Source organism: Condylura cristata, unplaced genomic scaffold (assembly GCF_000260355.1).
Source record: "Condylura cristata isolate star-nosed mole 26May11 unplaced genomic scaffold, ConCri1.0 scaffold00027, whole genome shotgun sequence".
Taxonomy (NCBI): Eukaryota; Metazoa; Chordata; class Mammalia; order Eulipotyphla; family Talpidae; genus Condylura; species Condylura cristata.
In genome coordinates, this window is record NW_004567128.1 from 4422373 (window position 1) to 4438122 (window position 15750).

At 46.6% G+C, this 15750-nt stretch overlaps 1 protein-coding gene across 5 annotated transcripts in view; it reads left to right on the top strand.

Moving 5' to 3' along the window:
• Nucleotides 1-15750, top strand: part of GLRA2 (glycine receptor, alpha 2) — a 137223-nt gene that overhangs the window by 107029 nt on the left and 14444 nt on the right. For all 5 annotated transcript variants that reach the window (XM_004689863.1, XM_004689865.1, XM_004689862.1 and 2 more), the window contains one exon: nucleotides 4824-4973. In XM_004689863.1, coding sequence (XP_004689920.1) covers nucleotides 4824-4973 — 150 coding nt within the window. The remainder of the gene's footprint in view (nucleotides 1-4823; nucleotides 4974-15750) is intronic.

Consider the following 15750-nt stretch of genomic DNA (forward strand, 5'->3'; position numbering starts at 1 on the left):
ACCACCTGGGTATGCTGTCAATCCACAGAAACAACGGGCCACTTACTATAACCACGGAGACCTGTCCTTGCTGGCACAGACACCAAAGACATGACTAGGTCTTCCAGCACCCTCTTCTCCAGCTGGGCATGTGAAGCATGCACACGTGAAGCAAACACTGAACTACACCACCCCCCTGTAAATGCATTACAAACTCGCTCTAGCATCTGTTCTAACAGATGGAGAAAGAATTTGAGCTACCTCTTAAGGAGTTTTCTGGAAATAACAGGTAGAGAAAAGGTAGGAAGAATTTCCATGCTATGAGAGGTATACAGAATAGGATATCTCAGCCTTAACACAACTGGCATGTGGAAATTAGTAACTCTTCATCGTGGGGGAAGGGGGGCTGTTCTGCATACCATTGAACACTGAACAATCCCCCTGAGCTCTACAATCCACTAGAGACAAGTGATAAAACCCACTGCCCAGCTGGTATACCCAAAACAACTCAGACTTTGCCGAATGTCCCCCAGGGCAATACTGTGCCTGACTGAGAGCCACTGTAGTAGACACACAAAGCTGGGTGTGGTCATTTTTTTACTTTTCTCAGAGTTTGTGTATCAACCCTACAACCACTGGCATTTTGGACTGAACAATTTTTGTTGTAGGGCTTCCCTGTGCTCTCTAGAGTGTTTAGCAGCATCCCTGTCCTCTACCCAGCACCTCCCCCTGCTTGGGACAACCATAATATCCCCAAGCATTTCTAAATGACCCCTAGGGTGCAAAATCACATCCATTTGAGAACCACTGGGGTTTTCAATGGGACATGGATTCCTCAGGGGTAAATAAAATTGCTTAAATAAAATACAAGGTTCCTGCTAGGGAAGAGTGCAATAGACAGAGTAACTAGGGTGGACACATGCTGTGTGAGATACTGAATACTACTGCCTGCAATAGGCCGCCACAGTAGTTCTTAGGCAGATGTGTTGCAAAACGAAACTGAGGTTTTAAATTTAATCTCACAGAAGGAAAAAGATCAAGTACCACAGGGTGAACTGAATGCAGAAGGATATCTAAGAAGTTGTTATAATAACCAGATGTAAGTGTGGCTAACCAGGGTTCTCATGACATCTTGAGAATGGAGATCAAGAGCATCAGGAAAAGGAGGAAAGGACTGACACGCCCCCGCTTTAACAGCATCATTTGCTTAGCTCTCCAGGCATCCCGAAGCCCTGACCCCTCTGCCCAGGGAGCCTGCACACCTCCACCAGCACATCCTGCACCCAGTGTGCTCTGTTCACCATCCCCAGGCCCCTCACTCTCCCCCACCTCGGGCTTTTACTTTCATAGCTGCTTCTACCTGTCAAAGTCCTGGCTGCCCTGGAGCCCTGTGTCAAATGTCACACCATCGAGGAAGGAAGCCTTTTCTGATTTCCCCCGACAACAACTGCCTCCCCATATTCCACCAGCCTTTTGGCCTTTCCTTGATTTTGGCAACTGAGGAGACTATCTCCCTCGAGAGACCATGGGCTTCTGAAGCACAAAGCAGATGAGAGGGAAGCAGAACTCCAGAACTACCCAGATCCTTCCATCTCGGTCACAGACTGGCAAACATTTTGATGAAGGGCCACTTGGTATTTTAGATGCTGAGACCATACGATCCCTGTTACTACTCAACGGTGTCTTTTGAGTGCAGAAGCAGCCAGGACGGTAAGGAGGTTAGTGTGGCTGTGTTCCAATATTTTTTTCTTTGAGACGTGGCAGCCAGGTTTGCTCCATAGGCCATAAGTCGCTGTTCCCTGACCTGTGTGAAGGGCACTCTCTGAAATAAGGGTGAGCAGGGTCCCCTGGACTGTAATCTGGGACACTCTGGGCAGAGATGCTGAGGCTCTTACTCATCCTTTTAACTGCTGCCCCACCTCCCACCTGCACCCAGTACAGTACCTTCCACCCACCTGGCCCTCGATGTTTATTTTTCTAAATTAAATATGTCTTGAAAGATACCAATGCAGTGAATCGTACTAGCATTTTGAAAGCTTAATTAACTTGGAAAACTATCTTGCAAGATTGCAGTAAAGTAGTTCAGGAAGGGATCATGTAAGCCCAGGAATGATAAAAAGAATGTGACAGGGGAAGATATGAGCGGAAAACAGCTAAAGATTAGCAGCCAAAGAAAGACAATCTGACATCAGAGCTGGGTAAAAGCAACAAAAAGGCATTTCAATCCTAGAAAGCCAGCGCCCAGGGACAGCACATCACGTGTAACAGAGGTCTCTCGACACCCTTTAAGTCTGTGTAAATAACATATTTAATACCAGCACGCCAATACTGGAAAGATGTTCGTGAGTTGGAAGAAACTCAGAGACCAACCAAAATGATTAAGAGACTGAAAAGATTCCTTCATGAGCAGCTATAAAAGAAGTCACATACGTGCTTGGCCTGCTGATGGTCAGAAGGAGGTGGGAAAGTCTTACAAGTGGCTGAATGCTGTCAACACCAGGAAGGGGAGAAAGGATGGTAAGTGCTCCTGGACTTAGCTCTTCGGGTAGACATAGCTCAGGCACTGACAGTCTTCTCATTATAGAATTTTGAAACGTTTACAGATCATCTGAATACTATATATTTGGGAATGCTGCCATTGGTAATATCCCATTATTACAGGAGACAGGATTGCTCCCCAAGAGCAAATACAAGCCAAATTATCGTTTATTAAGGAAAGAAACATTCCAGGAACACTGCGTGTGCTGAGAAAGTGAAGATGTGCTAATAACCCGCTCTTCGGAGTATCAAGTACATGCAGCTGTGCACGGCATGGAACTGGTGGCCGGAAACACAGAGATGGACGGTACCGCTCAGTGCCCCGCTTACCCGCCCACTCCTGTCTGCTCACTCCTGGCCAGGCATCGGCGCTGCTGATGCAGAAAACACTGTGGGGCCTGTCCCAGAGAAAAGAAAGCCAGCAAAGCTGACAGCGCCGATGGGGCAGGACCGCTGGCAGACAGAAGGAAGGTGAAACTGGAGTTAGGAGAGTGGCCCCAGTCCCAGCCCTGGGAGGAGGAGCAGGCAGGCCAGGGAGGCTTCCTGGAGGAGCTGGTCTCTCAGTCAGTCCTGAAGGATTTCGAGGAGACCCTTATCCACGAAGAATGGAAAAAGTACTCCAGCTAAGGCTGACGGAAGCAGAGTGGAAGGTGGTGGTAACTTTCACAATCATCCTTGGACTTTATTAGGATTGGGGGTGATTCTGGTTCCCCTTGTTGATTTTTCTGTCTTCTTTTAAATTTCTCCATTAACAAAACTCACAGCCTTATGTAGCCAAATAACTACAAACATTTACATAGCACTTACTCTGTGCCAGACACTATTCTAAGCATTTGCATATATTAAAGTGATTTCTGTCTGCACAGAAACTCTCCGAGGTAGGTCCTCTTACTGTCCCTATCTCACAGGTGAAGAAGGGAGGCGGAGAGGGTGAAACACCTTGGCCAAGTTGGAGAGGCAGTGCCAGAGCAGCACTTCTCACACATACCATGTCACTCTGGACTCTGCCTATTTGCCTGTCATTTACTCCCACGACCCCACTCTAAAAGCTGCTCAGAGATACAGCCCAATATGGGTGGGAGAAGGGAAGGCATGAAGGGTCATAGTAACAAAGTTTTTAGTAGCAAAAACAACGTTCTGAAATACAGAAAGTTTAATCATGGCAGGGACCACTGGGCAAGCATTAGAAATTAGGGTTTAGAAGAAATTTCAAAGCCCTGGAAATGCTTACTATGAAGGTCAAAGGGAAAGGCAAGATACAAAATGCAGAGTGTGTGTGTGTGTGTGTGTGTGTGTGTGTCTCCCCAGAAAGGAGACCTACTAGTCAGTCTGGGTTCTAGTTCTAATCTTAGCTTCTCTGCCACTTGGCTTTGTCACCTGGGGTAATAATTCAGCCTCTGTACACAGTTTCCTCAGCAAAGTGGGTATAATACAATTGTCATAACAGAAGATTACGAAACACAAAATGCTAGCCGGGGGTAGGAGCCCCACGTCAAAAACAAGGAAACCCTGTTTACAAACAAGAAATAGAATGTACATGTATTTGGCTGGCAGTTGGAGCACGCCTTGTCATCTGGAGCCCCTGTAGGCTCCCCCTGGATTTCGAGGAAGAGCTGCAAGCTGAGTGAGACGAACTGAAGGGCACTTTCCATTGCCAGTACAAATACTTGCTTTCAGAATCGGCTTTTTCAAATGAGAAGACTCACTAAAGATGCACCCGAAACACTGAAGGGTTCTCAAGGCTTCCTTCTGAACCAGATACTAGTCCCAAAGTTAGAATCCTGATCTTTGATTTTGGTGCAATATTTTTGAATCGTGACAGCTTGAAACTACCGAGAAATGCGTTTTCATGTCATTAAGGATCAACAGATTGACAAGAGTTACAAATTGGCTTTTGTAGGGTTCAAAGCCATACAGTTTATTTCTCATGCAAGTTTTAATTTTTTTAATTATTAGTTTTTAAATGTTAAGAAGGAAATAAGCAGTTTTGAGAATAGTGTCCACCTTATTTCACCTCAAAGATTTATTTTTGTCTTTTGTGTCTTAAGGAAATTCTTGTAATCTCTGGAGCTAGTCTCAAGGCTAAGGCCACTTAGCAGGTGGGTTGTACAGACTGAGAGAGATGGCCAAGGCCCGGATCAGGGGGTGCTGACCTTCCAGAATCACAAAGTGGAATGATGGCATGGCTCAAGCACATCCTTGACAGGGAACATGAGTTATTCTACAGTTGCTGACACCATCCGCAAGCTGGTTTCTCTGGCAAGTTCTCATGGACCCCCTGTTCTCTGTCCCTGTCCCCTGCACAGGTCTCCTACGTAAAGGCGATTGACATCTGGATGGCGGTGTGCCTTCTGTTCGTGTTTGCTGCCTTACTGGAATATGCAGCAGTGAACTTTGTCTCCAGGCAACACAAGGAGTTTCTGCGGCTCCGGAGAAGACAGAAGAGGCAGAACAAGGTACTGTTGACCCTCAGTGCAAAGTCTGGGCAGGGCCGTGTCAGAGAGGAAACACCATGTGCCAGCCGCTCAGGTTGCTTTTTGTCCTGACTGGCCTGTACCAATGAGTGCTCAGGTTAGGTGGCTCAAATCAGAACAGAGCTGTCACTGCTGGCAAGTGCACGGAGCACAGTGAAAGCCAAGTATCACATAGACAATGAAGATTTTCATTGTGTCTCCTCAGTACTACATGATATAATATATATTATATTTAAATATTAAAATGTTATCTCCTGTGTATCTGAAACTTCAAGTAAGAATAAGCAAACTGGAAGAATGTGAGTCCATGGGGGGGGGGGGGAAGGGGGGGGGGGGGGGGGGGGGAAGGAAGCTGATGGACTCAGAATCAGGATTTCACAGGAAGGAATGATAAGGGAGGTTAACGTTAGGACTGAGTACATACGTCACAGAGGTTGGCCGGAGGGAAAATTATGGATCGTGAAGCCGTCCAGGAATGGCCAAGGGTTGGGTTGACTATCCATACGGCTATCAAAGATGCTCCAGGAAAGGTAGCATCAATAAGAGTATCAGGCTGACAGTGAAATTGGCGTTAAAGGTGTCAACAAATAAGGGAGGCCAATTGGTAGGTAACAGCAGCGGCAAGGGAGAGCAAGAATGAACTCAAACACCTGAGCTTGAGAGATGCCAAAGGAGCTGGGTTGGTGCAAAGAAAAGATCTGAGCACTGCAGTGAGGAGCAAGAAGGAACACGGAGTCAGGTGGCAGCTGGCGGAGGGTTCCAAAGGGAGATGCCTTTGAGATGCCAGTTGGGAGTAGCAGTCACTGCTTTGTAGTCTTTAAAAATATATTTATTGAGGGCCCACCCTGGTGGCGCAGCGGGTTAAAACACAGCACTGAGAAACCAAAGCCACTTCCGCATGAGTTCAATCCCTGCCTTCCCCGGAGGTGACCACATGGCATGGCAGACCTCTCCGGACCCGCACGCTGCTCCCCTCAGCAGTGTACTCCCTCGATCTGCCTGTTCTGCTCCCCACTCTGACTCTGGTGAATCCTCTCACCGTCCCTGCACCTCTGGCCTTTATCCAGTTCTGTATGCATAAATAAATAAATCTTTAAATATATATATATATATTTATTGAGAAATGCAAACTTGGTGTCTGGCATGGAGAGGCTCTTGAGTTCAACCTGTTTGTTGCAAAGTTTAATTGACAAAGACTTGAGAGGGAGGTGGGGAGCAGAACAAATCATGCTTGACCTTTGTGGTCAAGACTGCTATCACCGATGACTGAATTTTGAAAGCAAACAAAAGAGCAGGAGATAGTTCCAAAGATATGTCCTAAGTTAGTGGCATTATTCTACAGCATCACTTTGAAGTTTTTTGAGTATGAACTATGGTAAGAAAAGACATGGTGGTGAGAGCTAAGGCAGGCTAAAGGCCCACTCTCTCCCAAGCATGCTTCTAGGCACTTTCCATCTGTGGCAGATTTAGTTCCAACTGTGTGTGTGCCATGTGACCACAATGTCTGTAGGCAGACAGTCCTGCTTGCCTCTCACTCCCGTGAGCCAACATCTTCCCTGGGTTATTCGTTTTCTTTTTCTCTCTCTTTTTTAAAAGATTTGTTTATTTATGCATCCAGGAACTAGGGTACAGACTAGAGGTGAAGGGGTGGGGGTGAGACAGAGACTGAGACAGAGACAGAGTGGGGAGCAGAACAGGCAGACCGACGAAGTACACTGCTGAGGGGAACAGTGGGCAAGACAGGAGAGGTCTGCCACGTGACATAGGTCACCTCCCTGGTGGGAATCAAATTTGTGCTGCAGTGGCTATGGAGCTTCATGGTGCTGTGCTTTAACACATTGCACCACCAAGGAAGGCCCTATCCTGGTTATTCAATTTAAACATGACAGTGTTATGAGGAGCTGGAGCAAAAAACAATGAGCTAGGTCTGCTTGCCCTCCACCGTGTTTACCTGGTTCCTGCATGCTGTGATCTAGGCTGCAGCCACACAGCAGCCAAGCACAGGTCCACTTGAACACGTGGTGGGACCTGAAAAACAACCATCACTATTCTGACCTCATTTCTGGATCTTTTCCTGATGCAATATCCTAACACTCTTTCTAAGGGAACTCAAAGGGTGCTGGTTGATAAGACTGGTGATAAATTATTCCGCTGGCAATGGAACGCCACGGCCCCGTTGGCCACCAGTCCCGGGTCACAACAGGCCTGAAAAACCCATGAAGCCTTAGGCCACTATTTGATGCGAGTCAGTGGAAAACCTGCCGATCACAGACTTGAGTCAGCGCAGGTACAACAGGAGTGGCTGTGGGCATTTAGATGGGGAGCACGTAACTGCTCAAGGGGGAGCAGCTGTGTCGTTTTTGCATAATCTAAGTCCATTACTCTGTGTTATGAATTGACGATCTTTTCTACTTTTTAAGGCTTGACATGCTAGAACTGTATTGTCAGTGCCACTTTCCACCAGGACAACTGTTCTTGTGTGGATGAACTGTCATCCCGCCAGTGATGAGTGTCACCTCTACCTCACAGATGAAGAAATTAAAGCAAAGAGTGCCTAAGTGAAATGCCCAAGACCAGGCAGGCAGGCAGTCCGCCCCTCATGTTAACAGCTACTGCTCAGAGCTGCGACCTCACGGTCCAGCACCTCACTCCCGTCCCCAGACTCACACACACCACATTCCCATCACACCTTAGAACATTCTGTTTTCTGGCCATTGGGGATGATATGAGAGTGAAGCAAGTGAGATGAATCACAAAGTACAGGGTCAAATTCTGGCTTTTAGAAATGTCCATTTTGTTCACATGGACTTTAATAATACATTGTTAAAGAGTAGCGACTTGCTAAAATATTCAACAGGGGTTCTGGTAGCCCTTTGAAGTTTGCACCTGAACCCTTCCCTTGCCCTTATTCCAGCCAGCTGCTCATGAACCATGAAATTAATTTCCAGAGATCCTAACAGGCTATGGCCTGAGATTTAAAAAAAAAAAAAAAAAACCACTGAAACGTCCACAATTCCCAAGGAAAAAAAACCTCTCTTCAGTTTCCCACTGGGAAACTGACCTCCACTAGATGATACAGGTTGGTTCTTTAGAAGGTGTAAGAAATACCAAGAGCGGATCATTTCCCAGAGTCACAGTGGTGTTAACATTTATTCCAGAAGCTATTTATTGAAAGGACACCTGAGATTGCACTTTCCCTCATGGAAGGGTGTCTGATGTTGATGGAACAATCAAGTTATGAAATGGGGTCACTTTCAAGGAGGGGCCAGGCAATTTGCAACTTGCTATATTTGCTTTATCTTTTCTCCATTTCAAACGGCAGCTGCTGTCAGTGTTATCTAAACAGAGTTTATCAGCCACATCAGGCCAGCTGTTCCCTGGCAGAGCAGGCAAATCCCACAGTGGGGCCACACCAGGCTATTAGAAGCAGTGGCCCTCGGTCTCTGTGGCCAAATCCCATTTCCATGTTATCTTCTGCACTTTAGGGCGAAGTGCTCACACCAGATGACGATCCGACCACATCCCCAGAACTGTAAGGCCACACCTGTGTTCTCTCCCCTGATTTTCATACGCCCCCCACACACACACACATACTTGACTTCTGGCCCCTTAAAAGGAAGGATGTTAACACACTGTTTTGAATTCAGTTTCCCCAGTAAGAAACATGAGACCTCGAAACCTGACTGGGCAACAGGTTAGAACCTGAGGCCCTAATCAAAAATGTCTCAAATGATGGTAACTGGGGGAGGAACTCAGTGACTGACTTTTCTCCCCTGACCATTATCTATCCTTTAAATCAGAGCCTAAATCTTATCCCTTAGATCTTTCTTAGTAAAAAGATAATGTCCTGATTTTAGAGTTGAAATAACTCCACTCTCCCAAGTACCCAAACTTTTGTTCATGACAAGTCATTTTCTACCCATTCATTGTGCACATTGTACAAAAGAATACAAAACTGAAACAGTATTGGGCTGTAACCACTTGAGACAGTTTACCTAGCAAGGCTGAATACTGTGCTCCAGCAGGCTTCTTCCCACTGAGCAATGGGAGAGACATCGGGGGCAGTGAGCTATAGGATGTTGAAAGTCACAACATGTTTTTGGTAGAAAAAAAATATGTCATGACGTTCCCACAGCCCAATACCCTTCTTTTACCCAGGGTTTAGTCTTTTGTTAAAGAAGTGAAGATAGAAATCATGGGGCTCCAGCCACTACATGTCCTGAGAAAACAGATCTGTGATGCTCTGTGTAGCTCCATGCAGGCAGCAAGGGAGCCAGCATCTGAGAGACTGTAGGTGCAGACTCTGAATTAATATTCAGATCTGGGAAGTGGAAGTGCTTGTATATGGGCAGGACAAATTCAGTTCCTCATCACACCTACTTAGGGGACATTTGGTGGCATGTGGTCAGAAGGAAGCTTTTTCTAAGGTCAGCAGTGAATATGTGTGATTCACCAGGCGCACGTGGTGTTTCGTGTTAAAGAGAAAGAGAAGGTAGTCGGGCAGCATTAAGCAAAGAACCATTTCATCCATTCTCGAAACCATTAAAATGAGTTTTGTTTCTAAAACTGGGAGAATATATTGAAGAACTCTCATCACTTGAACTAGCCATGGCACAGGAATTGAGAGTGCACTGAGAAGCACAGCATTCAAGGTGCAGATCGCGACAGGGTCCAGGATGGTGCTGGCGTACTGACCCGACCGTACCTTGACCTGACTGCACTAGACCAATGCTCCTCAAACTTGGGTGCATGTGAGAACCCCCGGGAGGCCTAGGTAGAACAGATTCTTGGCCCAAGTGCAGGAGATACTTGCTGGTTACCCAGTGAGGGCAGAGCCTGGGATTTTACTTTTCCAACAAGTGTATGCCGGGTGATGTTGATACCGCCGGCCCAGCTTTGAGGAGCGAGTGTCCCGAGACCTCCGAAAATTATGTTCAGTGATAACAGTGCTATAGTTACATCACCTCTTTTCTACTGAGTTGTCCAGAGCCAAGTCAAGGACGTAGACTCCATGGTTCCACTTCCACAAGCCAGCCAGTGAAAGATGAACAGAAAATAAGGCACCCAACAAAGCTCTTGTGAGATGGGAAACCCCCACAGGTCTCTTTTTGGTACTCCATCATGGTAACTCTTTTTTCTTTCAAGCGTACAGTAAGACAGTGTGTTCTCTTTTATCATCGGGCATTTTTTTCATATTTTGCCACATGTTTGCACAAGGTGCTTATAGAGGATTTCATAGATCATTAATTAAGGTAACAACTGCTTCCTTAGCAAGCAGGACGCTGAAGAGGTTGTAACTGCTTCCCAGGGGCAGGCAGAAGGCATGTTTGTTTTTCATCTTAAAGGTTGAGTGGTTTAGAGGAGGCTTTAACAGACCTGTGTGGATTAGGAATTTGGACTTTGTTGTGAAAGCCAGCAAGAATAAATAAATGTCATGCCACTTTGGAATACCCTGTACTACCAGGGTAGAGGGCTAGTACTTGTCAAGGACCTAGAGCCTGACATATTTTTAAGGTGATTTTCCTCCCAAGCTCGCTCCACTTTGCTAAGTATTATGACAGACTGTTATTTAGTGCTTGCTACATGGAATTCTCTTTTGCACGACACAAAGCGATTTGCAGAAGTATCCTTACAAATGAAATCCCTGTCTTTTTAATGTCTCCCTTCAATTCTTTCATCTCAGGCTTATTTCCTGTTATGTCTATTTTCTTTATTACCTTCCCTCGTACAAGATCATATTTTCCTGTCTGTTTTTCTCCTCCTCGTAATTTTCTCTTTCCCTTACCCTCAATCTCACAGACTATCTCACTTTATTCATTCATCTATTCAGTGCAGATACTCTGCTCCCATACTCTCAGCCAGGTGCAATGTGCAACCGACTCCACTCTGGGACACTCACAGTCCTGCAAGGGAGATGAATGGACAGGTTTTCTATGGAACTATGACAATTGGAGTCAATAAAAGGATCACAATGAGAGAGAAGGCCAGTGTTTCCCTAATTCACCCTAGAGATGAGACAGAGGCAGGCCTAATCACAGCAGGATTTCTTTTTTTAATCAATATTATTCTTGTTTGTAACAAGCTGATTTGAGGGCAAAATGCTTCATTGAAGCTGCAGTTATGTCTCACCAGGTAAATTATCAGAAGCATTTGGAAAAGAAATGACCCTGGCGCTATGCAGAGCTGGGTATAAAGAAATAGTCATCTTCTTAGTTTTCCCTCCAAGCTGATGAAAAAACCTAGAATTCATTTGTTCAATTAATATTTCGTGAAATGTTTGCTTTGCCCAGAATTCTGTACTAGATAAGGGGAGTAAACATATGAAAACTGTTTGACACCTGCTTTCATGCAGCATTGGAGATCAATAAGGGAAAAAATTGAGTGCAAAACTTTTCTAATATGGGGAGGGGACGTGAAGAAACATTAACAGATGTGATGGCTGGCAAGTCCTAGGAAGGAAAATACTTGCCGCTATCAAGAAGGAGGTGGTGACATTTGTAGATTTCATTTCATCTTGGAGACATAACTACATTATTCTAAGTTCATCTTGTTACTGTGAAAACTTAGACAGGGATTCAAAACTCACATAGCTCAGGAAAACTGTGCTCTTAAAGATGGTGTGCAGAGCTCCATGGGAAAGGACTGCATCCTCTCATCTGCATCAGCTGGACCTGGAGTGCTCCTCACACTGAGACTCCCCCATGAAGACAAGAGTCAGTGATGCGGAAACTCAGAAACCACCTTTGGTCTAGGGCAGTGGTTCTAAAGCTGAGTCCTGTGTTCCCAACCCCAGAGACATTTGGCAGTGCTGGAGACATCCTTGGTTCTGATGGCGTGGGTAGGAGACTGTGCTGAGTAGGCCAGGGATGCTAACACCCTCCAGGTCATGGTGCCCATGCCAAAGAGTCAGGCACCAGGCACAAGTGCAGCCATGCTACGGTCAAGAAACCCAGATCAAAGGGACAGAGACTTCCTGTGCAAGCAGAGGGCTGAGGTTTTTGAGGGAAAAGAGTAAAAGGTTAGCTTCATGAGCACAATCAGCTTACAGGAGTAATTACGCTAGTATAACCCAAAAGACAATGTACGTTAGCTCCCTTTATTGCAATAAGCTCGTTCTATTTACAGCAGACCATAAAAGGAGATCCACCCTCCAATTCCCTGTCCTGGTGTTAGGGGCATGCATTTTGCTGGGCGTATCACTTAATAGCTTTTCAAGAAGTTGATGGGCATAAGCGTTAGAAGGTTAAGCTCGTGAGTGCCCCCTCCCTTCACTCCCCTCTGTCTGCTGCTGCATGTATTCTACATCAATGAAGGTCACAGCAGAAATGACTTCCTGTAGTTTTTAGAGAAAAGCCACCGAGCAAGGCTCTCTGTGCTGGCTGCTCATTAAAGTCTCTGGAGAGCTGTTCAAAATCCTAGGGGCCAGACCCCACCTCAGGCCAGTCATGTGGGCAACAGCTTCCCAGATGGCCCATGTGCAGCTAAGTTGGAAAAAGCCTCTAGAGCCTTGCTTCTTGGCGTGTCCCCCTGCTGACCAGCAGCATCTGGAGCCTGGAGGCCCACCCCGGGCTAATCAGCAGAATCCGCGTTAGAACAGGACCCCCAGAGCGGTCATGAGCACACAGAGCTGCAGAAGCGCTGCTCTAGGACACGGAGCAAGCCATCCAGTTACAAAACCGTGCCATGCAGTCTAAAACCAGGCGCACTGCCGAGCGGGGGAAATGCCCCAGCGTCCTGGATAAAATTAGTTTTTGTGTGATGAGAAATCTTCAGTTCATTGCTATGGTTACTTATGTTTTCAGAAAATTTCATTTCATTTTAACTGCGAAAGATTTCAGTCAAACAGCATCATTTAATCCGGTGGTTGTTTTTGTTTTCTCGAGATGAGTGGCACTAGGTCATCAGTAGCAAAGATCATTTTGGCAGTGGGAGCCAAATGGGAACCCCACGACGGCCCCTGCTTCCTGCAGCTGAGGCGATGCTGCCAGCTCTGTGCTCGCACATGAGGGAAAGAATCAATAGCAAATCTTGCCCAGGGTGTTGATGGCAGCCAGGGGCCTCCCCTTCGTTAACAGGGTGGAGCTGTGCGCGCATGTAGCACAGTCACACAACTTCTGAGTAATTATGACTTTACTTTGTAAAGCACAAAGTGCTTCAAATTAAGGTAGTTCTGCACTGGTGACTCCACAGGGAGCTTGTGCAGCTAGCTCAGTTTCATACAGCCAGTTCTGGCTGCCACGCATCCAATGCCTGCATTCACCACAGAATGAACAGCTGCCCTCTCATGCCTCCTGTCCTTTAGGGCAGGTTGATGGGTGAAAAACAAACAAATAAAAAAAAAACCAAATTCCTAACCCTGTCATAAAGCCGGTGTCCATTTTGTTCCTGGGAATGGCGTTAGGTTCCGCCACCGGCTGCTGCCAACAAACAGGCAGGAATTGAATTGATGAGCACTTCTACCCTTCAGGCTGCCCACCACTGGTCTGCAAATGGTAGGCACAGCGCCCTGAGGAGGCTGTTCTCTCCGGGCCTTTGATCTGAGACACTGGAGAGAGCGTTCTGCCATTGCATCTCGAGCTGGCCTTTCATATCATGGGCTAGACCAAGACAGCCATAAGCAAAGAGCCCACCAGAGATGATGTTTCTGTCATGTTACCCCCAGAATTTGTCATCAGCTTCCTAGTCATCTTGACCTTGGTACGTCTGGTGGTGTCAGTGTCTGGCACTCATGTGGCCTCCTCGGGGCAGGGCTCTCAGTTCAAAGCAGGAGTTTTAGTCAAAAGAAAACAGATCATTAGTCATTCAATGAGTGGGTGCAGCCCATACTCAGGTGCGTGTGTGTGTGGGTGTAAGTGGAAAACCAGGCAGCACTAACTCATCAGAACTCACGTCACTTTTTACACGCGGCACTTTAAACAGAGACAGGTCTTCCTACAAATCCCAGCTGGAAATTTCTGGAACTACAAACGAATCTGTGGACAGCTACCTGGAATACTGTAACTGAGCTCTTTATGTATGATTATCTTCTCATGCTCTTGCTCTTAAAACGACCCCATAGATTATTTTGATTGGTTGAATTTTGCACAGTTTTAAGCACAGGAAACTCACAACTACATTAAAATCCAAGATAATAAACACAAGCATTTAGGAGAGGCTACAAAGGGGTGGCTACTGCTCAATGAAAAGGCAGAAACCAGAAGGAATGAGAACCTCCTGGAGGCAGCTGCAACTTGAGCTGTGGATGGAAGGTTGAATCATAACCCAACAGGCCACACAGTATCACCGGGCAGAAAGAATAGGTCATGGAAAGGCTTAGAGAGGTGGAAAAGTTTGGGCCACAGAGGAAATAGAGATCCTAAAGCAAAGTCTATTTAATGAGAAATGATGGAAAATAACTGGAACAATCCATAGGGCCCTACTATAAAGGGCCTTGTGATTTGTGTCAAAAGGATCTGCATTTTCCTCCTCAGGGCAAATTATCAGTTACTGGAGAAGCAGGAACATGAATTCAGAAACCTTAGATCTTGGATCCTATTTCTTACAACAGAAGGTTTCTTGTCCTGACAAGCCCTAGAGGATAGGAAAGCAGCTGTGGCTATCTTATCACAAAAATCAATCAAAAGCTGTCTCTACCCGGAGTCCAGGACCAGGTGGGAAACCTCAACCCAACACACCACCTGCCACACGCAGGTGACGTGGCCCAGCCTCCTTGCAGAATCCCAGCACCTCCACACACATGGGTAACAGCTGCCCCGAGTCTGCACAGAGCATGCGACTCCTCCCCAGGATTCCCGTGTCCCTCGAAGCCTCTCTTTCCTACTTCCCCATGCCTAGCATATTCCCAGCATTCGGCACATGCCTAAATATTTGATGCATGAATACTGACAGCAGAGAAGTCAATCAAGACCATGGCTTACAACAACTTTTCAACTTTTAAAATGTGGGTGGGATAGACTTGCAGGTGGTGCAGTCAGTTCAGGGGCTCACCATCAGCTTTCTTATTTTTTTAAGGTTTATTTCTTTATGCATACAAGAACTGGGGTACAGGCCAGAGTTGAGGGGGTGAGAGGATTCACCAGAGACAGAGTGGGGAGCAGAACAGGAGGACCTGCCGAAATCCACTGCTGAGGGGAGCAGCAGGCAGGAAGATGGGAGAGGTCTGCTGTGCCCTGTGGGTCACTCCCTGGCCGGGGATGGAACTCGTGCCGCAGTGGCTGTGGGTAGCTTCATAGTGAGACTTAACCTCTTGCACTACCAGGGAAGCGCACCATCAGCTTTCTTGTATATCTTTAGAAAATGACCAAGTGCATCCTGCTTTGGAAAAGTAAATCTCACTTTGTGAAACTACTGTTGTGGGAGTGTGTGTGTGTGTCCTGCTGAGCAGTGGAAAAATGTTTTCTACTTTAGGTCACAATAAAAGGTACTTCCAAGCTGTGTGGGTCAGGCAACCCAGTTCACTGAGCTCCCGTGGCTTCTGCCTCCTCTGATACACTGAGAGCCAGTCGGGAGCCGGCGACAGGGCCCTGCTCGGGGTGTCCTTCACCAAGGGAGGTCACTATCGTGCCTCACCAAGCTCAACGAGCCCGTCTTGGGAAAGGAAAAAGAAGCGGACCCCTATCATGGGCTAAGTGCTGTGCTACACAGCATACTTTAGAAATGCAACTGGCCAACATTAGATCCGCAGAGGCCAATGTTATTTCCAAACTGGCACCAACCTCTGTCTTCTTTTCCTGCCCTCAATCTCCCCTCTAGGCCTGCA